The sequence below is a fragment of the Cervus canadensis genome, chromosome 12, assembly GCF_019320065.1.
Source record: "Cervus canadensis isolate Bull #8, Minnesota chromosome 12, ASM1932006v1, whole genome shotgun sequence".
Lineage (NCBI taxonomy): Eukaryota > Metazoa > Chordata > Mammalia > Artiodactyla > Cervidae > Cervus > Cervus canadensis.
In genome coordinates this window covers 12,826,784-12,851,603 of record NC_057397.1, presented here as the reverse complement: position 1 = coordinate 12,851,603, position 24,820 = coordinate 12,826,784, and the positions used below count along the sequence as shown (strand labels likewise).

Here is a 24,820-nt window from a genome sequence, read left to right as displayed (position 1 = left end):
GTAAGCAGAAAGTGAAGTCGCTCAGTCGTGTCCGACTCTTAGCGACCCCATGGACTGCAGCCTACTAGACTCTTCCGTCCATGGGATTTTCCAGGCAAGAGTACTGGAGTGGGTCGCCAGTGCCTTCTCCATTTCTATTTATCTATTTCTTAGTAAGCAGAAAACACACCTAAGAGCAAACACTTGCATAGCCCTATTATAAGAAATGAGCTCCTTTTTAGAACAGAACCATGGAGTATGTGAATGAGAACTATCACTATATGCTGCTTTAATGCCAAACGTCTTTTATTTGGAGTTAGATGATGAAAGCCAAAGTTCCAAACACATCTTCAAGAAGGAAGACTTGAAGCAAGGGTTCCTGTCTACAACTGAGACAGTCTTGAGTATCCCAGATTATCAAGAGGGACACAAAATCTTCAAAACAAAATTAATTTACGCAATTTTATTTAAAAACATATAAATAGGCCAAAGAACACTTAAGCCTGAGAGGGCTGCAAACTTTTCTAAGAACATAATGGTCCCAAAAGACTAACATTTATTGCTGATTCAGCCCACAATGGCAGCCCTCTTCAAGCAGCAGCACAGTTACAAGCAAACATTTTATGGGCATCAGAGATTCACAAAGCAATGGGCCACGGCCCTGCCCTCAAGGAGCTTACCGTGGAACTAGAGAGACATGATACATCCAAAAGAGACACAAAGTCCATGTATCAACATCAAAACAAAAGCAATTACTGGCATAAGTCTTCACAGGTTTTAACAAATGAACAGTAGGAATATCTGAGCAACTACATCAAGTTTCAACCTGACATATCGAAAAAATGATTTCTATTTATTTTTTTCAACTCAACTGAATTAAAAGGGGAAAGCATAATTCCAAGCCAAATGTACCATAATGTTTGCTGTCTCAGATGAAGGGGTGGATGGTTCAGGTTCTAGTGTTTCTCTACAGCACCACATCCCGAGGTCAAGTTCAGTAGTTCTGGCTGCTAAACCGATGTACAAACTCAGACAGCGAGTAGACGGCTCCCCATCCGACCTCAGGATCCATGCTGATAAAATCATTCAGGTTCATCTTGGAATCTAAAATAATACATGAAAGAAATGTCCACTGCAGGCACAACTCTGATTTAACAGCCCCAAAGACCAAAAGTAGGGAAAATTATTCAAAGGTTTCATAAGGGATCAATATCATTCTGTGATATTCTTGTCTCCAAGTATAACCTCAATTGAATCATGAAAAACATCACACAAACCCAAACTGAGGGACACCATACACAGTTACTGATCAGCATCCTTCGAAAGGGCTGTTGTTTAGTTGCTAAGTTGTGTCTGACTTGCGACCCCATGGACTGCAGCCCACCAGGCTCCTCTGTCCACGGGACTTCCCAGGCAAGAATACTGGAGTGGGTTGCCATTTCTATCGCAAGGGGATCTTTCCAACCCAGAGACCAAACCCACATCTTCTGCACTGGAAGGAAAGTTCTTTACCGCTGAGCCACCAGGGAAGCCCCTTCGAAAGGGCAAAAGTGTAAAAGTAAAGGAAAAAAGAAATTGTCACAGATTGAAGGAATGTGAGGAGACGTGACAACTACATGTAACATCCTGGGTTAGATTCTGGACCAGAAAAAAGAAATTGGGGTAAAAGTCGCAAACTATAAATAAGGTCTGTAAGTGAACAGTACTGCACTGATACTTTTGTATTGATTTATTATTTTCTTTCTTTAGATAATTATGCCATGGTTTTCTCAGATACCCTGGAATCTGAGCAAAAGGTACAAAGGAACTTTCTGTGCTGTTTTACCCAATTCTCTAGCAATCTGAAGTTATGTCAAAATAAAAAGCAAATGAAACAATGCACAAATAAACTGCTGATCTACTGGATACGACTGCGAATTTATAGGAAATTAAGAGGATACAAGAGATACAATCCGCAAAACCAGATCTTTTCTCCCAGATTCATTTCTTCAACAAATAAATTACAAGGAAAAAAAAGAGCTTGACTAGGAATCTCTACATATTAAAAAAAGACTCCTCAGAAACATAACAACTAAGCATAAGGTAGGGGTTTTATTTGGATAATAATTTAAATAAATGAACTATAAGAAAAAGATTATGACTTTATGAGATAACTGTGAATCTAAACACTAACTAGAGAGATAAATGCTGATTTTAAAGAACTGTTAATTTTTTTAGCTGTAATAATGACACTGTGGTCATACTTTAAATAAACTAATCCTTATACTTTAGAGATCCATACTGAAATATTTAAGAGTTGAAAGGACATAATATCTGGAATTCACTTCAACATAACACAAGAAGGGGGAAATTGGATGGGCTATCAGCCATGAGCTGATAACTGTTGAATTTTCTGTCTAGTTTTGTTTATGATTTAAATTTTTCATACATTTTTTTAAAAGTGTGTACACATTTCTTCTTGTCCTCATTCAAGAATAGTTATAGAACTGTACTCCTATCAAAAACCGTCAGGAAAGTGGACAAAGTATATTCAGCAACCCTTTCCACAAGCCAGACAATGGGCAATACGACTGACTGCTAAGAAAGCAGAAACAAGGGAGGGAGCCCTAGGATCCCCCAGTTCACTGCCCAGGGGGCATTTCCAGACCACAGCACAGAAGGAGCCACACGAACAGCACGGGGGTTCTGCCCACGGGAAGACAGAGACCGGAGTCCAGGAGGGCACGGCAGCTACGTGCAGGGGACAGAGTGTGGAAGAGGACGAACTATGCAGACAGTGTTCTAGATTTCTGCAGAGGGGACTCACCCTCTACCCCCAAGTCTGCCTACGGACTGAACTCATGAAGCTAGGAAAGAAGCCCAGAAAGCAGTTGGTCTAGTAACTCCCAGAACTTCCACGGTCCCCACCAGCCAAGGGGGAGAGAATTCGTAACACATGGGCATTTGGCAGAAACCTCAGAAAGGTTACACCTGAGCAGCAGGGCTAAATGAGCGCAGGGTGAAAGGCTGCTGAGAATCTGCACTCAGTCACTTCAGTCGTGTCCAGCTCTTTGCGACCCCATGGACTGTAGCCAGCCAGGCTCCTCTGTCCATGGGATTTCCCAGGCAAGAATACTGGAGTGGGTTGCCATTTCCCCCTCCAGGGGATCTTCTCGACCCAGGGATCAAACCCACAACTCTTATGTCTCCTGCACTGGCAGGTGGGTTCTTTACTACCAGTGCCACCTGGGAAGCCCATACTAAAACAGTAAGCCTTCAAGTACACCTGACCCCTATAATTTAACTGTATGCCAGAACCGAATCCAACATTGTTTTTAAAAGTACCTCAAGATCTAGCACGGAGAAGGCAATGGAAACCCACTCCAGTGCTCTTGCCTGGAAAATCCCATGGACGGAGGAGCCTGGTAGGCTGCAGTTCATGGGGTCGCACAGAGTCGGACACGAATGAGCGACTTCCCTTTCACGTTTCACTTTCATGCATTGGAGAAGGAAATGGCAACCCACTCCAGTGTTCTTGCCTGGAGAATCCCAGGGATGGTGGAGCCTGGTGGGCTGCCGTCTACGGGGTCACACAGAGTCAGACACGACTGAAGCGACTTAGCAGCAGCAGCAAGATCTAGCAACTAACAACGTAAAATTCACGAAGTCCAGCACCCAACCAAATATCATGAATCACACAAAGAAACAGGAAAACGCGACTCAACATCAGGAACAAAATCCATCAACGTAAACAGACTGAAATAACAGAGAGAACGCAACCAGCAGACAAGGATCAGCTATTATAAACACACTCTGTACATTCAAAAGAGCAGAGGAAAACATGGGCACAACAGAGAGAAATGGGAGATATTAAATCAGCCTCAAGTGGAATTTTTAGAGATGAAAAAATAAAATATGTAAAATGAAAAAAAGAAAACGCACTAGATGGGATTAACAGCAAATTAACGCAGCAAAAAAGATGAATGAATTTACAGACAAAATAATTATTCAAAATGAAACACATACAGAAAAAGTCTGGAAAAAAGTGATCACTGACTTAAGAGGATAAGAACAAGTCATCTAATGTATGTGTAGGTGAAGGACAAGAATTATTTTTAAAAGGGGAGGTAAAGGTGGCAGTCAAAGAAAATATTTGAAGAAATAATGGCCAAATGTTCCCAAATTTGATGAAAACCATAAATCTACCAATCTAAGAATCTGAACAAACCTCATGTGGACTAAGTCTAAACAAAACTAAAGTCCATCATAATCAAATTGCTGAAAATGGGAAAGAGAAAAAAACCTTAAAAAGCAGCCGGGGACGGGGGGGGGGGGGGGGGGGAAGATACACTACGTTTAGAGAAACAAATATAAGAACAACAGCATGCTTCTTGATCAGAAACTAAGCAAGCAGAAAAAGAAAGACACCTTTAAAAAACTGAAAGAAAAAACATGTAAAACTAGCGTATATTATCTAACAAATACATCTTTTCAAAAATGCAGGTAAACACTTAGGATACAGAACACGAGAAACAGAGTCTTACAACAAAAAGGCTAGATAATCAGCAAAACCAGGACTTCTGCTGACGTGATCAGACAGCCAGGGATGCCGGATGACCAGTAATCCAAAATAAAGGAAACACATGCGCCTCCCAGGAGAAAAGGGGCAAAAGGTCTTGCTTACATGGGGTAGATGTACTTACTTACTTGACTTATTCCATGTAAGTCAGCTAAAATCTTTAACAAATGGCTAAAGGAAACCTCAAGTTCTGAAATACAGTGGTATTCATTTTCTAGGACTTTTTAATGTAATTAAATAAAAAATGATTATCTGCAGGCATTCATTACCTACCAGTGTATAAAAATAAAATAAAATTTTTAAAGATCAGTGTGTAACAAATCAGCATTTGCCTGTACCTCCTAAGAGGCACTATAATATTTCTATTTACGTATAACATTGATCCGCCAGCTGAGCTCAAATGAGCCAGTGTCACTGTAACACATCATTTGAGAACAGGAAATCAAAGGATGAGAGGCAGCAAAGGGCTTAGAAAGAGAAAGGGACAGTCACGGTGTACCCTACAGTTCAGTCCAAGACTTGGGAAAGGTCCTTAAAAACTGAGCCATCAAAGGCTAGTGCTGGAACTGAGCCTTTAGGGCAAGGCTGCAAGACTGAATCTCGGTTTCCTTCTTATCAGAGATGGGCAAAAAGGAGGGGGTAGTTTCCTTTATCTAAAATACACTAAATGCTAAATTAAAAATGGGGCCTGCAGACACATGGCCACCAAAATTATTAAATATTGGGGCCAAAATATAATGTGAAATGTATGAAATGTGATAAATTTTAAGCCCCTAAGGGCCAATTCCACAACTAAATGCAGGGAACCAAGTAAAGCTGCTATGAAAGTATCTAAAACAGGCATTAATTGAAAGTTTGATGTCTTCTTGGAAACTTTTTTAACTTTTTTTTAAAAATAAAGCAATACTAATTAGCTAAAAGTAATCCCCCTTTATCCTAACTTCAAACACATTCCTTTGATAAATGGGGCTTCCCTGGTGGCTCAGCTGGTAAAGAATCCGCCTGCAGTGCAGACCTGGGTTTGACCCCTGGGTTGGGAAGATCCCCTGGAAAAGGGAACAGCTACCTATTCCAATATTCTGGCCTGGAGAAGTCCATGGACTGTATAGTCCACTGGGTTGCAAAGAGTTGGACACAACTGAGCTAAAAGTAATTCTCCCTTATCCCAGCTTCAGACACATTCCTTTGATAAATGGAGCTTCCCTGGCAGCTCAGCTGGTAAAGAATCCGCCTGCAATGCAGGAGACCCCAGGTCCACTCCTGGGTCGGTTCAATTGATAAATACAGGGCTTGAATTAATGCATTGACCACACAAGAGAACATGGCCACATGGTTAAATTACTACATGAGAAACCAGTATGTTTACCCCACACTTCAGAGCAGATTCTTTTGAGTTCCAACCTCAAGTTCAGGAGGCCGCCGATGAGCTAGTTACACAGGGGCAAGAAAAGACATCCCCTGCCCTGCTCTCGAGCACAGGGAGGTAACAGACCCTGCCACCCTCCTCCAGCTGTGCCCGGGGGCAGGCAGAGGGCTGGACCTCCATGGGCTCCAGTGTTCGTGTCGGCCGAGTGAAGAGGAGACGAACATAAGATAGGAGGGGGCTGGCACAAACAGCACCTCCTGGGAAGCAGTCACCAAAACCCAAAGGAACACCTCAGAGAGGATGGGGGCTGACAAGGTTTGCTGAAGGCTTACGACATGTCAGTGTCTGCGTCGGTGCTCCTACGTGGAAGAGACACAGAGAGCCACGTGGGCACTGTCCCGACCACACCCAGTAGGGTGTGCGAGATGAAAGCAAGACCCACGAAGCCCTCTCTTGACCTAAGCTAGCCCAGTTCTGATGCTGAGCCTGGGAACCAGGTTGGTGGACCCGAAGCAATGCCAATGTGAACTTTAAAAATCATGACAGCTTTCCACAGAGAGCCTCAAAAATCAGAGATGGAATCCTCCTTCAGTGTTCACTTCCTTCAAATATACCAAATACACTTTTTACTTTCTTCCCTGCTGAACTCTGAACTCTAATGTCTTATTTCTCTGGCCTCCTTTACAGCCTGCAGAGCATCTTGACTCAGACAGCAGCATCCTCATCATAGGATGGTTTTTACCAATTAATGGCAACCTTGTGAATTACTTCCCACCATAAATTCACCCAGGTGAATGCCAGACAATAGTAATATGGTGAAGAACCCTTGATCTACTTAAGCCTTGAGAAATTATTAACTGGACTGATGCCTAAAAGAACATAAATGAGGTGAGTGGGACAATAAAACCGGCTAGCACTCACTGCCTTTCTAATGCAGATTTTATTACAGCGATTTCACAGGTCTCAAGAGGCACCAGGGGATTCCCTTCACCATAACACGAAGCCCCACCCCGGGGAGGCTCTACAAGTCCCATGGTGAAGTGGCACAAACACAGTTCTCCCCAAGTCTGGTGGACCAGAGGCAGGGACGGCTGATACTCCGCCAACAGGGTTGTGGTTTGGCTCCCTGAAGCCTTTCCTCTCCCATGAAACCGTCCAATCCTGCTCTCTGAGCCTCCCTTCCTGAGTCTGATAAATACACACAACTACACTCCCTCTCACCTCCTGACCACCCCGGGAGTCTTACCCAAACGAGAGTGCACTTCCTGTCCTTGGTTAAGGGAACTCGCTCACCGGCACACTGATGGGAAACCCCTCTGAGAGGGCGTCCCTGGCTCACCTCCAGTCTCGATGCAGGGATACGACGGGGGAGGCTCTCTCCAGTTCCCACTGGAGTCTTTCATGTGAGATCGGTCAGAAGCAAAGTTCTTCAGATACGAGTCTGCACGGATCACTCTAAATTTCCTGCACGTAAACCAACACTCATTTATGTAACAGTTGAAATTCTAACTCAATTCTTATAGAGACTCATCTTCTATGACATGAACAAAACTAGGCAGACATTTTTTTACTATTAGTGACAGGCAGATAGTTTAGTTGCTAAGTCTTGTCCGACTCTTGCAACCCCATGGGCTATAGCCGACCAGGTTCCTCTGTCCATGGAATTGTCCAGGCAAGAATACTGGAGTCAGTTGCCATTTCCTTCTCCACTATCAGTGATACACAAACAGATATGTGGCTATAACACCTGTTAAAGATGCCATGAGAAATGATCAGCTGACATTCCAAACTACAAAGGCATGGAAATCTATCCAGTTGCCTTTACTTACTCAATGAGTATATCAGGGGTCAAGGGCATAATTTTCAGGTGCTGATATCATGAAAGTGTTAGTCACTCAGTCGTGTCGGACACTTTGTGACCCCAAGGACTGGAGCCCGCCAGGCTCCTCTGTCCATGGGATTCTCCAGATAAGAATACTGGAGTGGGTTGCCATTCCCTTTTCCAGGGGATCTTCCTGACCTAGGGGTTGAACCTGGGTCTCCTGCATTGTGGGAAGATTCTTTACCATCTAAGCTACCAAGGAAGTCTATCATAGTCCTCCCAATTTTGGCATCATATAGCATCCAGCTCCCCCAACCCACACTACCCCACCACCCACACACCCAAAAATAAAGAGTATGAGAGACATTCTGAAACTGACTTAAAGAAAATGTTTTGGATCTCATCACACAAAGTTTTAAAGACTGCCAGCCTTTCATACGACGGACAACCTTTAAAACTTCAAAATATTTTGAATCTTCTGTGTAGTACATGACTCTCAAATATCAACTCAATGGTGAAGCCAAGACAAGCAGTCTTTATAAAACCAACGCAGAAACAAACACGCAAAGAAAGTAACTGTATAATCGTCAAAGTCTAACTTCAGAAAAGTAGGTAAATCCACCCTGAATTTCCTCACCTTCTGAACTGTGGATGGATGTCCTCGTCAGACTTAAAGGCATCTTCCACGTATGTGTCAAAGGGGCAGGGGAATGGCAGGACAGTGTCAAGGTCATATATGAAGCTCTGTCCTCCGCTTGAAACATGAAGCAAGACAACATGGTAATCCTAGAAGTAAAAGTTGAAGTTAACCAGGTTACCTTATGATGGAGTATTCCAAGGTTATAGTAATAATGCCTATCTACCACCAAAAACATATACAAAACTAATACAGCCCTCCTTAAAATAACAAAGCAAACACAAAACCCTGAAAACAGACCAGATGTCCAGTGACAGGGAACAGTTACATCAAAGTGGAAATGTTCATGTACATTAAATGTATACCTTCAACCCAGCAATTTTACCATTAGGAATTCATCCTAGAGAAAAACTGCCATATGCAAGTAAAGGTATATATTCAAAGAAAATCTCTGAAGTGCTGTTTTTAACAGTGAAGATTCAGAAACAATTAGAAGTCCACCAAGAGGGGAAAGGCTAACAAACCACAAGGCAGCCGTAAGATGGGGTACTGTGCAGTTGCTAAAAAGAATTAGGTAAACTTCTGTGGAAACTGGATTAACTCTGTGTTACACAGTTGGATGGAAAAAGCAAATTGCAGATTATGTATCATACATTATTTTAAAATTGATGTGTATATAAAGACAGATGTGTGTGTTCAGAAGTACACAGGCATGCATATGAGTACAGAGAAAAAGTCTGTAAGGATATCCTAGAAACCATTAACAAAGGGGAACGGCCTGAGGTCAGCCTGGAGAGGGGAAGAAGGACTTTAAAATGTTGTTGCTGGGACTTCTCTGGTGGTCCAGTGACTAAGACTCCGTGCTCCCAATGCAGAGGGCCTGGGTTCAACCCCTGGTCAAGGAACTGGATCCCACATGCCACAGCTGAGAGTTCTCATGCTGCAACGAAGATAAAAGATCCCTCGTGCTGCAACTAAGACCCAGCGCAGCTAAAGAAATAAATTTTTTAAAATATTGCTGTTATTGATTTTCGATCAGCCATGCCCTAATCTGGAGCCATTAAAAAGGACATGGAGAGCTTCTCCCGCAGAGCTGGGTCCCAGCATGCATGTGAACTCTTTCACCCCCAGACACGGGGTACTGCCCAAGCCAGCTAAGAGGTGGAACGGATGTCAGGAAGATTCATCAATGGACATGAGGGCAGTCTGATGCCTACAGTGCCTCGGAAAAACGCTCGCACAGAGAACAGCACCGTGAGATTAAAAAGTCCAATCACATTAGTACAATGTTAGGAATACCATACGTTTCTAGTACTTCAGAGCTTACAAAGCACTTTCTTAAATGATGTTTCATTTGACCCTGTGAGGTAGGGAGAAGACAATTAATTGAGACTGGAGACACTGTGCCATCAGAGCCCAAAGTTCTTCCTTTGGCTCCAATTCTATCTTAGGAAAGCAGAAAGAGCATCAGAAATGAACGCTTCTCCCCTATCCTCCCTTTAATGCATCCAACCCTCCACTATAACAGTCCACGACTTCGGCCCCCTGGGCTTCTTCATGTTATTCCACTCCACCTGCACTGCCGTCTCCACTGCTCTCTCCCAATTCATCACTCCAGCTCCGGCTCAAATGCTTTCCCCACCCAGCAGTCCATCTTTGATCTTCTCCCATCCCTGCCAGCAGTAGTCTCTGCCATATCCCAAATCGGGTTCTCTCCTGACATCTACTTCATGTTATTTTTTTTTTAAATACATATTCCCAATTACTTGTGGGAAACCCTGCTATTAAAATACAGATACAGAGATGAGAAAGATAGGTCCAAACATTCAAGAAGTTGCTGGAGAAGTGAGTGGGAATCCCAAGTCAACGGTGGCAGAGAAGTGAGAGGATGAGGGAAAGCAGGAGGCAGGAGAGCCTGCGGGTTAGGGCATGTGAGGCAGGATCACCCAGTTCAACCTCAGCCCCACCACCAACCGGCCTCCATTTCCTCTTCTGTAAAATGGGGATAACTGTAGTGTTTGAAAGTGAAAGTTGCTCAGTTGTGTCCGACTCTTTGTGGCTCCATGAACTGTAGCCCGCTAGAATCTTCTCCAGGCCAGAATACTGGAGTGGGTAGCCATTCCCTTTCCCAGGGGATCTTCCCAACCCAGGAAGCAAACCAGAGTCTTCTGCATTGCAGGCGGATTCTTTACCAGCTGAGCCATAAGGGAAGCCCAACTGTAGTGTTTACCTCATAGTATTACTCACAGTGTTACTGAGAGAATTAATGAAATTATCATGTAAATACTCAGCCTTCTTAAAAACCAACCAAAGTGGCGGGAGGCCCCCAGAAGGGGGACGGGGACCCAACTAATAAGGGGAGTTTCACTGAGGAAAGGCTGCATCTTGCCTAAAGGGGAGAGCTTTCCAGAAAGAGGACATAGCTTGTGGAAAGGCATAAACAGAGACTTTCTAGGCACTCCAGTGCTTAGGACTCTGCTCTTCTACCAAAGGGATGACAGGTTTGATCCCTAGTTGGGGAACTAAGATCCTGCATGCTGCAAAAAAAATTTTTAAAAATGGAAAGGCATAAACAAGGAATATCCTTCTGGTCTTAGGTTCTATGTTCCTTAGGTCTATGTTCCTACATAGCAGATGGCCAATGAACTCGAGAGGGAAAGCAGGCCACTTCCACGAGAAGAGGCAGAGATGGGGACCAAGGAGTACAGACTCGAGAAGCAGCATCACTCTGAGCCAGGTGAAGAGCTTGTCCAAACGCCTGGGAAAGACACCGCAGGCTAGAGGCAGGAGCGCCCACTTAGAAAGTGACCTCTTCCTGGGGGGTTGGTCTCCACCCACTGAGGGAGGCTCACCCATCGCCTACAACAGAACAGCAGTGAGGCACAGATCAACTGCCAGAGGTGCATTCCACACAGGAAGTCTGTGGGCGACTTCCTGAGACAGGATTCTCCACCAGGAGCTGCCATGAGCTGCTGTGTAAGGAGGGCATGACCACAGGTCCTTTCCCTGCAAATTCCCTGAAGCCCGGAAGCTGAGCACTTCAGCAAGGGGCATGATGCTAGGGCAGATGGACAGTCCACAGCTGGGCTTCTACTGCTCTGCTAACAAAAACTGCTAACGCTTTTAGAGCGCTGGTGCAGATACCAGAGTGATGCTTCAAATAAGCATCTCCCTGAGGCCTGCAGTGACCAGAGGAGGACACCAAAGAAGGACGGTAACTAACCCGTCCAGCTCACACAGCCCATCAGGAGGGGACTTGGGCTTACCCTCAATGTGCCTCACTCAGCCTGTGCTCCCAGCCCAACACTGCTGGATTCGCGCTTTAGAGCAGGGAGTCTCCTGCTGGTGAAGGAAGCATGAGTGTGAGCTCCATGAGGCCAAGAGTTTCAGTCTATTTTGTGCCTCATATATAACACGCACTCAATACATATATGTTAAATAAATAAATGAAGCCAATTCAAATGATGTCTTATCCTAAATATGCATCAGAAACTTGATGTTTGTTACATTATCATGAACGGAGCTTTTATTTTATCCCCATGTTTCTTAGCACAAACAATTCCATTCTTCAGGTTAAGGTGACATATGGATGTGTGCTGGAAAGGACCCCATTCTGCCACCGATCAGCCAGGTGACCCTGATCTAGTCACTTTGCCTTTCTGGGCTTGTTTCTTCACCTGAAAAATGAATGGGTTGGAACAGATCTGTGTTTTTCAAATGCCAGTCATGCTCTCTCAGAAGTTTGCTAAGAACACAAATTCCCAAACCTTTAGATCAACTAGATTAGAAGCCTATATATATATATTTTTTTGTGGCCATATCAGGCAACAAGCAGGATCTTAGTTTCCCAATTAGGGATTGAACCTAGGCTTCTGCCAGTGAAAGCCCTGAGTCCTAAACACTGGAATTCCCAGAAACCTGTATTTTTCACAGTCTCTGGATAACTCTACTGTGAAGATGGATGAGATGCTGCTGAAGTTCCTTCCAGTGCTAGATAGACAAGAGTCTAGACAACAATTACATCTGCTACATCAGCCATTTAAAATCACTTCTATAATAATTTGGAAATTAAAAGAAAACATGCCCGTCAGTGCTTCTGCCTTAGACCAAATAACATCTGTCATCCAAAGGTCAAATTATTAATAACTATCATAGTCTTTCTCTACTGCCCCATCATTTCTGCTTTACCAAAACACAGGATTACAAGTACTGCTGCATCAGAGGCTGTCTGTGCCGACCGTCTTACCCAGATGACAGGTCCATCTCCGGGTCTTGCCTGCTGCTTCCAGATAGGTATCTACAAATACAATACAGTTCCTGAGTCACCTTCACAGAGCAACCACTTCCTTCAGGCAATGCACACATGGAAAATAAAATATTTCAAAACCACCAACAAGTGAGGTGGAAGAATGAACAGATAAGAAGAAATCCAAATCTTTCCAAGGGTCCTTAATGATGAAGGAGCAATAATTCATTGTTAAGATGTTCTCTGGAGAGTAGAAAGAGACCCAAACTAGGGATCGGAAGTCCTGGCAGGTTCACCTCTTGCTCTCCCACTTAATCATTCATGGAATCTTCCCAAGTCTCTATTTCCTCATCTACAAAACGGAAACAGCTGTCCAGACCCTGACTACTTCACAAGGTATCCACTGGGATCAAACAACATGATGCTCACAAATGTGCTTTACAAACTATGAAGAGTTTACTTTTTTTTTTAATACTTTATAGAAGTTTAATGTAGTTCCATAAAACTCAGGAAAGAAACTTTTCCTTCAAACCTGAGCATATGTGCTTCTAATCTAAGCATTTTAAAAAGCTCTAATACTTAAAGAAAGGGAACTGAATTTGCATAAACATACCATCACATATTTCCCTACCTGCAAGTTAGAAACTAAACTCTTAACTACATCCTTGTAGGAAAAAAATCTGATTCAAAAACAAACTTTGAACTGTTGCCATATTTTATAAAGTACATTTTATTTATTTATTTTTTTAAAGCACATTTTAGAATAAGCTAAACCCATCCTCTATTTAGCTTCAAATGTCATCCTGAATTTGTGTTCTTTCTGTAATCACTCCCCAACTTACCATCTTCCTCTCATTAGATATGAAGACAGCGTAACACTCTTCTAAAGGATACTGGTCATGGTTTTTGATGTATTCACAGAGCTTCCAAATATTTTCTTCACTGGAATAAAATAATTGTTTAAGCAATATAATTAAGCAAGAACACTCAGTGTCTTTCACATTTGAACAAAAGACTGATTATTACATTAAAAAAAAAAAGTTGGCAGAGACCTTAAACACCACCTCCTCCAAAAACTGGCTAACAATTGTACCTCCTCTGAAACATCCCCAGCAACAGCTGTTACCAACCTGAACTGTGCGTGGACCCCTCTGCGGACACACTGTTACCAGAGGCATTTTAAGTGCTCAAATGGTCCATCAATATTCTAAAAGTTCTGAGTCCAGGGACTTGAATTCCGGTTCAGCCACTTACAAGGTAGTAAGTTTTGGACACCTTGACCTCTCTGAGTGTCTGCTTTTCTCCTCTGTAAAGTGCGCATGATCATATCATCAATACTCAATAAATCTTAACATTGATTGCCTGCTTCCCTTTGGAAATGGCAGGATGGGTATTGTGTAGGAGGGCTCCTGCCTAGAAAAGATCAGGATGGTTATGGGTTATGTCCAGGAATTCTTCTGGAGGGAGCCTCTTGTGAATGCTATTCCCCAAGCCCCTCTGGTATGGAGGAGGTCCTGACTTTTAGAAAGCTCTTCCTCAGGCTGAACTGAAATCCATCTTTCTTATTCTCCTACCCTAGAAGAATCTCTCTTCTGTATGAGAGGACTTCAGCTGTTATGAAGCAATGGTAGGAACTACCGAAGTAAAGCAATGCCCAGTGCATCAAGCCAAGCCATGTTGGCAGTCACACTCCAGCACCCCTTGGCGGTATTCACAGCCCAAGCTTTGGGTTCCCGTCTCCTTCTATCGGGGCACACAACAGCTTTGCTCAAAACGAGCTACGCCAATATTCTGCTCACACAAGTGACTCAATTTGTCAAAACCTTCATTCCAGCCACCTACACCATGCAACCGGGAAGTGGCAGTGAGGACTGGTACAATTCTGTGCAGAAACACTTTTCACTCAGCCTTGCCCTTGTCCACCTGCCTCAACACTTCACATAGCCAGACTTAAAGTACCCGTTAAGTGTCTGTATTCTTCTCCCATGATTTTGTTTTTCCCTAGAATATCTAAGAAGTCTTATGGGGAAAAAAAATGGTGGCAGAGATACCAACAGGAGAATGCTAATAATTCTATGGGACGTGCAGCACAGAGTAATAATATGTTAACTGTTTCAATATGACATATAACAATGTAGTAGCTAAAATTTTTTTAACCTGGATGTTCTCAGACAGAGCTTTGAGAAGACATTTGTCCTTCCAACCTAGAGACATTCAGGAGCATTGACTACCAACAACAGCCAGTGATGTACAAATCACTGTGCTAAGAGCTTGGAGTTTAGAATGATAAATCAGAGTCTCCGACAATGAGAGGAGTCACACATATCCATAAATAATCGAGCATCGCAGGAGACCATAAAAGATGCATAGAGCAAGTGCAGAGGAGGGAGTCATTCATTTTGAGGGATACAGGATGATGGAGGAAATAGGTCAGCGGGTTCTCCGTGTGTGTTCTTCTTTCCCCTCCCAAGAATGGACACAGAGTTAACCCCAAAAGTCCTCAAAGCCATATGTACCATGAGCACTACTGGTTGGCTAAATACACATGTAGCTTGGATATATTTTGCTTATTACTTTTCAAACATAAGTGAACATTACACAGAGAAAAAAATTAAACCTAAGAGATATTGAATTTGTAGTCCCTTTTAATCAACAATTTTGTTTTCAAGAGTACAACTAATATCATGAAGGAGGATCTCATAAAACTTTTGATGCTAATTAAAAAAAAAAAAAGAGGGCCTCATCCTCGGAAATGCTGGGAGTCACCACTGGAATAGAAAGTGCTGCAGATTAGCTATGAGTCTGCAACTCATTTAATTGGTTTAAAAAAATGGGCAGGGGAGGGGTGATAACAATAACACCCCAGGCTGTCAGCTGAGTATCTGGGTAGCAGAGAGGCTGACAAAGCAGTACTGGGACTGGGATTCTGCAGGGGTGACTGGTGATGAGCTGATAGAGAAGCATGCAGAAGGGGAGGATCCCTGGGACACAAGTGCTTAACAACTATTTGAAAAATCCGAAACAATTACAACAGAATCAAAAATGCTTTGCAGGAGACTTCCCTGGTAGTCCAGGAGCTAAGACTCTGTGCTTCCAATGCAGGGGGCCTGGGTTTGAGCCCTGGTCAGGGAACTAAATCCCACATGCCACAACTCAAGAGTTCACATGCCACAACTAAAGATCCCCCATGCTGCAACAAAGACCTGGTGCAGCCAAATAAATAATTTTTAAATGCTTTGCAAACTGCACAGAAACATAAATATTATCTACCACTATTATCATTAAGCTGGGTCTTAAAAGCTAAGTGACATCTGACAGAAGCTAACAGACATCAAGAGGAGGGATTTATTCCAAGTTCGAAGAATCCGCAGGAGCAGACAGAAAGGTGTTCCAGCCTGATGCGTTTGGACAGGATAGAGCACTGGTTCTCCATCAGAGGTAATCTTGTCCCCCAAGGAACATTTGGCAATAGCTGGTGACATTTTGGGTTGTGACAGATTGGGGGAGGGTGGGCATCTAATGGGTAGAGCCTGCCCTACACAGAACAGATGCCCAAACAAAGAATCTCCATGCTCAAAATGTCAACAGAGGCAAGGCTGAGAAACCCTTGGGCAGAGCAGAGAAGCCAGGTTCACGAATAGGTCGCAGGAACAGATGGTGACCAGATCTTTAGAGTGCTTGCTATACGCAGGAGATAGACTTTTTTGTCTGGCCCTGAGATCCTGAAACAGGATCAATGGGCCAGACTCAGACTGCTCTACCGTGCAGCTCACACATCCAGGCTCTCTGGGGTTGGACCCTAAGATCTGCATATTCTATAAGCTCCAGGTGGTTCTCTGGGTACATTCAAATTTAGACTGGCTTTGAGCAGTATGAAGCCAGCTGAAAACTAAAGACTTAATGGGCTATGGGAGAGCTGGGCAGAGATGCCTGTTAAGAAGGACCAGAACAGGCCCCAGTGGCCAGACCTATCTACGGCTAAAGGAACCAAGAGGAGACGATCAACTGAACAGATATTCATCACCTAGTATTTTTCCACTGAATCACTGCACTCCTATTATGTCAGCCTCTCTGTTATTCCTCGAATACTCTCGCCTGCTTCCTTCTGAGAGCCTCTGTACCTGCTGTCCCCCTGCCTGGAGGAATCTCCTGCCAATACCCACAAAGCTCCTGCCCTCTTTCGTCAGCTCTCTGTTCAAATGTCATTTTATCAACGTCTTTAAGTATCCTAATAATACAGTGAATCATCATCTCTTATCTTGTTCTATTTTTCTCACAGCACTCAACACACCCAAGTGTGGTTAAACTTGCTTTTGTCTGCTTTCCCCCAACAAAAATGTATGAACTATGAAATCTTACTAGGGAATATGTCTACATTGTTCACTGCAGTATCCTTAGTGTCTAGGATCCTGCTTCACATCCTCTGTAAACATTTATTGAATTAATGAATAAAAAAATGAATGGATCTCAGAGACAAGAACTAAGAGAACTGAGGTGAGAGGAGGGGCAGAAATAAAATGTAGAAGCAGCACCTACCCTGGAGGTTCCAAGTTCAGCACCACCACTTGCTAGATGTGTGAAAGTGAAAGTCACTCAGTCCTGTCCCAGTCCTTGCGACCCTACAGTCCATGGGATTCTCCAGGCCAGAATACTGGAGTGGGTAGCCTTTCCCTTCTCCAGGGGATCTTCCCAACTCGGATCGAACCCAGGTCTCCTGCAATGCAGGTGGATTCTTTACCACCGGAGCCGCGAGGGAAGCCCTTGCTAGATGTGTGACCTTGGGCAAACTAAAGACCTCCCTGTGATTCAGTATTTTCATTAGGAAAGGAAATGAGAAAAAGGATAATAAAAGATCTATCTCCTAAACCTGAAAGGAAGTACTTGGCACTGGGCCTGACATGCAGTCAGAGCTGAACAAACTCCAGCTCTTCGTAGCGCTGGTTTGGTGACCAGCCGAAGGAGGAAAGGTAGTTTCAGAGGACCCTGAGGTTTCTTGGGCAGGACTGGAAGTCTCCATTCAAGCAAGGGAATGGTAGGCGTGGGAGTGAAAAAGACTAAGATTAAGGGTTGTAATTCCATCACAGAAGTCTAGGAAAGGGGTACAGTGTGAGGACTCTGTTCCCAATCTGCCTTCCTTCACTCACAAGCTATGCTGTTGTTGTTCAGTCGCTAAGTCGTATCCGACTCTTTGCCATCCTATGGACTATAGCTAGGCCTCCCTGTCCCTCACAAGTTATGCGGCCATAGGCAAATTTCTTGCAACCCTCTGTGCTTCGACGTGCTCACCCTTAAAACGGGAGTAATAGTACCTTCCTCCTAATGCACTGTAGGGAGAAACGAATTCGTTTACTGAAACGTCTGGGAACAATGCTCGGCATATACTGAGTACCACGTGTAAACGTAACCACTATTACAGTAACGACGTGGTGGTCTTTAGGCTCCTAGTTTCTGGTACAACGGGGCCTGACTTGGAATCCTGGCTGCCTTCAATGAGTGACCTTGGGAATGTTATTGCAAAATCTGTGCTTTCATTCTCTTCCAAAATTAAAATGACCTTCACATCAGTGCGAAACCACTTGGGCTTTAATTTAGTACAATAATTTTCAAAGGCTCTCTACCCTCCACCCTCCGCCTCCAACTCCCCTTCCAGGCGCCCCCAAGCACTGAGATCCCCTGAGAAAGGTCCAGGAGAAAAAGGCCAGGCAGAAGTAAACCACCACCCCCCTCCCCCAACCCCCTCCGAATGCCCACGATCCACTCAAGACTCTAGGTCTGCCATTCTGGCTCCCTCCGCCCCTCAAACCGGAAAACCCTCAAGCCAGGCCCAGAGCGCCCCCGGGGAGGGGCCGGGAAGAGGCGGAGCCCGGCTGCGTCTCCACCGCCGAGTGGGCCGGGGAGACGCCGGGGGCTGCCCCCGCGTCCCCTCACCAGTAGCAGCTGTTGTAGACACAGGCGTCCCGCGGGGGGCTGGCCGGCTGGTAGTGGGCGGCTGCGGCGACGGGGGCGTCCCCTTCCATGGCGGGCCTGGGCACGGGCCAGAGGCGTACGAAACAGACCGGCCCCGCCGGCGGGCTTCGGAGGAGGAGCCGGCGCACCACACGCAGCGCTGGTTCGCTGGGCGGACTGGGAGGAGCCCCAGGCCGCCGGTGGCGCCCCCGGGTGATGGGGCCTGGGGCAGGGTGGGCGGAGCCTGAGTGGCTGAAAGCGCAAGATCCCGCGCAGAAGCTCGAGAGGCCCGTGGCAGGTTCCGGGAGGGTGGAGCTGGGAATGAAGAGAGTTGTTGTCAGTGGCTGGACTCGGGCGGCCCTGGATTGGCTGGGCAGGTTCTGGTGGGCGGAGCTTGGGCGGGGCGAGCGATGCAAAGTCCTGGCGCGGAAAGAGGTGGGCGGAGCTCGAGGCGCTCCGTGGCAGTGCCGTTGAGGGTGGAGTCTGAGCGATAGCGGCTTGAGTTCATAGTGGGCGGAGCCAGGAACGTGGAGGATCTTGTGGTTCCTGGTTTGCGAAACCCCGCCAGGTGGGTGGGGTCGGGGACCAGGGGCGGGGCCACGCGGCACGTGGTCCTAGAGCGGCAGTGTGCCGAGAGTGTTGGAGACTTGGGAACAGCGTGGTTTCGATCAGCGTGGGAAAAAAAGAGGTCACCGGCTGGCCGCTTGAGAGGGGAGTCAGGGGAGGGCTTGGAATTGGTAAACGGTGCTTCATGAGTCTCGGAGGAGTCTGACACCCTTTAACCCCTTGCCAGCTGCGGCCGATGAGATTGGGAAAGCTTCACGTGTGCAAGTGAAATAAGAGGACCTTGTGTGTGAAAAAGGTTTATTTTTGAGAGAGGCGAGGGGGCGCGGGGAACGAAAAGGATGGTGGAATGGTGGAGGGATGTTCATTCCAAATATACTGACTCAAAAAGATATATTGATTCTTTCATAGAGTAAGTAAGAACAGTTTTGAAAGTCCTCATAGTGCCCTTTTAGTGTTAATCATATATTTATTTGCCAGCAGTCTGGAAGGAAAGACACCAGATTGTTAAAAGTGTTTATCTCTGGTGAATGAATGGCATGGAGGACTTTCACTTTAGATTTGTATCCTTCTGAATGTTTATATTTGCAAGGGTGAAAACCGAAATTGTTAGATTGGATTATAGATCATATATATGTGTATGTATATATATATATATATATATGCAGTCTGATTCTCCCAGTCTCATGAGTTCTAAAGCCCCAAAGTCCTCAAGACTTAATATAAGCCTTGTGTCAGTTATCAATGTATTACCTCTCAGGTCCAAATACATACTTCAACAGACTTAATAATAAATAATGGAATTCCTTTAAGTATTTATCCTTTAAAATGAGCACAGTGTTAAACCTTCTCTATTAAATGCACTGAAGGAAGAAGCTTCCTGCGGTTTCTGGGAACCAACCAGGGTTAGGAGTGTGGTCTCAAAAACATCCAATAGGATCTGCTCCAGCCACAGCCCCAAGATCTGTCCTTCTGTGACCTTGCAGCTCTAGCCTTGCAATAACCTTTATGCAGCCCTCTTGACTCAGAAACTAGAGCCCTGCAAGGGCTGCAGGCAGCCACCTAGCAAGCCTTTCACGGGGGCAGGTGACACACTGAGCAGTCCTTCTGCCTCCATCTCTCCAGTCCCCAGCGTCTTAAAGGTCTTCTGTCCTTGCTGGCTCCCAGATTCCCATGGCTCCCCGGGAGGCTGGTTAGTGATCATGCTCCTCCACCCTCTTCTCTCTTGTTTACCCAGCTACCTGGACTGCCTCCAACCTGCTAAATGAGCAAATGTCTCTGCTATCTGGTAGCCAATGCTCTCTCCAATGAGATCCAGACCCCTCTCAAATTTGTCCTTGAGAACCCTTCCTCAGCCCATAGTTTCCTTTTATCTCACATTTTACTTTTATCTAATTCTTGACATTCACATCCCCTCTTTAACCTACCATGTGGTTTCTTCTGATTGGACCTAGACTGCTGCAGGACTCTGAAGCCAAACTAGTAGGTTCTATTACTTACCAGTTGTGTGACCTTGGGCCAAGTTACTTCACCTCTCTGTGGCTCAGTGTCTTCATCTAAAATGAAGTTAATGATAACAACACCTACCTCAGAGGGCTGTTATGAGGATTGATTGAATTTATGTATATAAAGTAGAACGAATATGTACTGACACATAATGACGTGCTTAGTCACTCAGTCATGTTCCACTCTTTGCGATCCCGTGGATTGCAGCCCACCAGGCTCCTCTGGTCCATGGGGATTCTCCAGGCAAGAATACTGGAGCGGGTTCCCATGCCCTCCTCCAGGGAATCTTCCCAACCCAGGGATCGAACCCAGGTTTCCCCTGTTGCAGGCTGATTCTTTACCGTCTGAACCACCAGGGAAGCCCAACACATAATGATAAATGGTAGCAGTCATGATTTGTGGTATAGTTTCACTCCATTATCTCCAATAGATCCTAATTCCCATCACTGAGTGTCTTACTACTCAGATAAACCTTTGCAGAAGATGCATGTATCTTCTATCTAATGTGTGCTCTTTCACTTTCCTTATTTTCAGCTTTTCCCAGGGAAAGTTCATTGGTGCCTTCCAATTCTGCACAGCTTTTTTTTTCTGTTTTGCCACAACATTTTAGTCATATGTCTTTACTATTATTATCATGCTAAGTAACTTGACCTGTCTCAGGATCTGCCATGAGCAGCACCATGACATGGTCCTGTCTTGAGACAGTACAAAATAATAGCTCCAGAGTCAGACAGACTGACTCAAATCCCTTCTCGGCTAACTGTCCTGTGTGACCTTAGACAATTCACCAATCTTCCTGTGTGTCAAATTTTTTTTGTAAAATGAGAGTAATACAAGTATAGTGTCTACCTAACAAAGTTGTCATGAGCATTAAATAAACTAATCTGTGCAAAAAGCATAGTGCCTGGCACAACAGAGAAGTACCCTATGGAGTAAACAACTACCAAGTGTTGCAACTATGATCATCATCATTATGCTTCTTTGTGAACAAAGTGTAAGCACTGTGACTGGGATAAATCCCTATTGAATTAACAACTGTTTTGCTAAGATACAAGTGAGGTTACTGTCACAAACCCAAAAATTTGGTTTAGGGGAGATACAAATGCATTTCTTATATAACACCCTGGATGTTTACATTCCAGAGCCGATAGACTGTCTCCACAGTGTCTGTACCCAGGCGCCTGAGATCTGGATGGAAGACCATATCTAGGATGTTGCCCTGGTTGCACATAGTTAAAAAAAAAATCGCTTCAGTCGTGCCTGACTCTTGGCGACCCTATGGACTGTAGCCCCCCTGGTTCCTCTGTTCATGGGGTCCTCCAGGCAAGAATACTGGAGTGGAATGCCATGCCCTCCTCCAGGGGATCTTCCTAATCCAGGGATCGAACCCATATCTCTTGTGTCTCCTGCATTGCAGGCAGATTCTTTACAGCTGAGCCTAGTCGAAGACTGCTCACCACCAAATCAGCTGCAATTTCATTCTGGCCAGCAAAATCAGGAAAAAGGAGTAACAGAAGGTTTAAGAACAAAAATCCACAAAATGGTACATATCACTTCTGCTCACATTCCACTGTCTAAAAGATAATCACAAGGTCACATCGACATGCAAGGGAGATGAGGAGATGTAGGGTTGATTCTGGGCAGCCCGGGTAACAACAGTATCTCAAGCAGAAGGAAGGATGGATATTCAGAGTCAGAAGTCTCTGCTATAAGGTGCTTTCTTTAAGCTACTAAACCTTTTCTTAAAAGCAGCAATTTTTAAATTGGGGGGATAAAAGATTGTATTTTTAAAACACACATGATTTCATGGTAAAGTCTATTAAAAAGAGTATGGTTTCAGAGGAGTTGGGAAGTACGTAGACCCAGATTCTGACCTGCAAACCCTAGTGATGTGAATGTGGAAGAAAAGAGATGCACTCACAAGTCAATGCCCAATAAAATCAGGATGTTAAAGGGCAGGGGTTTGGAGGAGTAACTCATAACAAAGGAAAATACAAAAAAGGGCCACAGACGTGAAAGGGGAGATTCAGGAATACAGTCGGGTTTAAGAACAAAAGGGGCTTTTATTTTTTGTTAGGGGAGGGGGTATTTTAATGCTCAGTATTAAGAGCTAGAAGAAAAAGAAAGAGAATCTCATTGCTTGAGACCAAATGATATGATGTGATCAGACAACTGAAAGAAAACAGAAATACCCAGTGTCTATTTTGCTAGCATTTTCTCTATCAAAAAAAAAAAAAAATCCTCAAGCTGTTAAAGAATAAAGAAAATAGCTGTAAGAGGAAATTAAAGCCGAGATAATTGTTAATCGGCTCTACCACAATACAAAATAAAAAGTCTGGGAAAAATTTAAAAAAGCTAAGATAGGTGCAGTGGTAGAAATCACCAAGCTGTATTAAAGTTGTTAAAAAATGTTTAGACTCAGATGAGTTACATTCCAGTATACTTAAAGTGCTTTAGTTTATGACCCCAAAGCCTTTCTTATGGATCTTTGAGAAAATATGTTGGAAAAGATGACATAAGACTAAATATGAATAGTTGCTGTCTTCAGATTCATAAAAGGAAAAAATATATATATGTATTCCAGACACTACACCCTGATGAACTTGATGTCTATTCCCGGGATGATTTGTGACCATGAAAAAAAAAAAAAAAACGGTTATTATTTAGAGGCCTCTACTGATTTGCCAAGCCCACTTCATGCCAAATGGAGCTCATTTCATGTTGTTGGAAGAATTAATTGATCATTAGAAGAGGATTATAGCACAAACAGAATATAATTTGATTCCAGCGCAGCAGCTGTCCCTATTGTATTAGTCATGACTCAGTCAGTTAAAAGTCAAGGCAGGGAGGCTGTTTATTAGTCTGTTGAACAGGAAGGACACTGAAGTGGCTCTCACAGTTGAAAGATGAGCTGCAGAAACCAGGGTCTCAAAGGACGAGAAGTGGCACTCACTTCCCCCAGGCCTTCTTGCTCCCCATCTCTGTCTGCTCAGTGCTTGGCTTCATCCTGACGTGACTTCACTTCTTGCTGTAGGAGGATGGCCACTGGCAACCCCCTATTCATATTTTCCAAGCTTGGCAACCCTTGTGGAAAGAGAAAACTTCTTTTTCCTCATGGCAATCACACAGAGTGACTTGTACCTTTATTTTTCACATTTCTGTACTGAATGAATTTTTCAGATGGCATACTTTTTTAATAAATTTTTTAATACGTTTCTAAAATATCAAAGTTATCAACATCAATATAAAAAGCTACATGGACAGACTATTGTTTACTTAGCTCTTCCCCTTGTTGTTGAGTTGCTCAGTCGTGTCTGACTCTGTGACCCCACCGACTGTGACCCATGAGGCACCTCTGTCCATGGGATTTCCCAGGCAAGAATACTGGAGGGGGTTGCCATTTCCTTCTCCAGGGGATCTTCCCGACCCTGGGATTGAACCTGCATTCCTGCAGAGGCAGGCAGATTCTTTACCACTGAGCCACCTGTGCAGCTTCAACTTTCCCCCTATTGTTGTACCTTTAGTTTGTTTTCAGGTCTTACTATTATAAATAAAGCTGCACTCAACATCTTTGCACATAAACCTTCATCCTCACCTCTGAGCCTCTGATTATTTATGTTTGGAAGGAGTCCTAGAAGTAGAATTCCTGGATTAACAGCTTTAAATATTTTCCAGGTCCCTTAATATATGTGGCTATGTTACTTTTAAGAAACAAACCTCTACCTCAATATCACATTGAGTATGTTTATTAAAAAAATAAAAATATAGGTAAAATATGGCATTCCTATTGTCATTTCTTTTGCCTTTATCTGATTACGACTTTTCCATGTTATGGAGAAGGAAATGGCAACCCACTCCAGTATTCTTGCCTGGAAAATCCCATGGACAGAGGAGCCTGGCATGCTACAGTCCATGGGGTCTCGAAGAGTCGGACACGACTGAGCTACTTCACTTTCAGTTTTCCCATGTTAAAGGATAATTTTAACATAAAGCGATAAATGCTAAGGCAGCCATGTGCTATGTGAGCTCTGGGCAGGGGTGTAGCACCTCATCATTGAGGGTGGGGAGTTGGGCTGGGTTGGAATGCAATACTATTATTACCAATCTTACTTAGAATGGGGTGGAAAGGAAACAATAGTACCAGGACCCGTGCTTCTGCCTCAGGGCTGTGTACCACACCTTACATGGGCAAACTG

General features: G+C 44.2%; 1 protein-coding gene across 1 annotated transcript; it reads right to left on the bottom strand.

The window, feature by feature from the left end:
* Positions 1–427: 427 nt before the first annotated feature.
* On the bottom strand, positions 428–19,005 carry NTAQ1 (N-terminal glutamine amidase 1). Its single transcript, XM_043483881.1, has 6 exons — positions 18,537–19,005; positions 13,451–13,550; positions 12,609–12,659; positions 8,363–8,511; positions 7,243–7,367; positions 428–1,083 (listed from the first exon to the last, which is right to left on the bottom strand). The coding sequence occupies exons 1-6, from the start codon at positions 18,623–18,625 to the stop codon at positions 974–976; spliced, it is 624 nt and encodes a 207-aa protein (XP_043339816.1). The 5' UTR covers positions 18,626–19,005; the 3' UTR covers positions 428–973.
* Between the last annotated feature and the right edge of the window lie 5,815 nt (positions 19,006–24,820).

What these genes read in the sequence shown, in the direction of transcription:
- NTAQ1 (XM_043483881.1), bottom strand. Translation starts at nt 18,625, where the DNA reads ATGGAAGGGGACGCCCCCGTCGCCGCAGCCGCCCACTACCAGCCGGCC. An exon ending in TATCTAATGAGAGGAAGATG is followed by an intron (nt 12,660 to 13,450) that starts GTAAGTTGGGGA and finishes TTGTATTTGTAG; the next exon opens with ATACCTATCTGGAAGCAGCA. An exon ending in ATCCATCCACAGTTCAGAAG is followed by an intron (nt 7,368 to 8,362) that starts GTGAGGAAATTC and finishes GTTTACGTGCAG; the next exon opens with GAAATTTAGAGTGATCCGTG.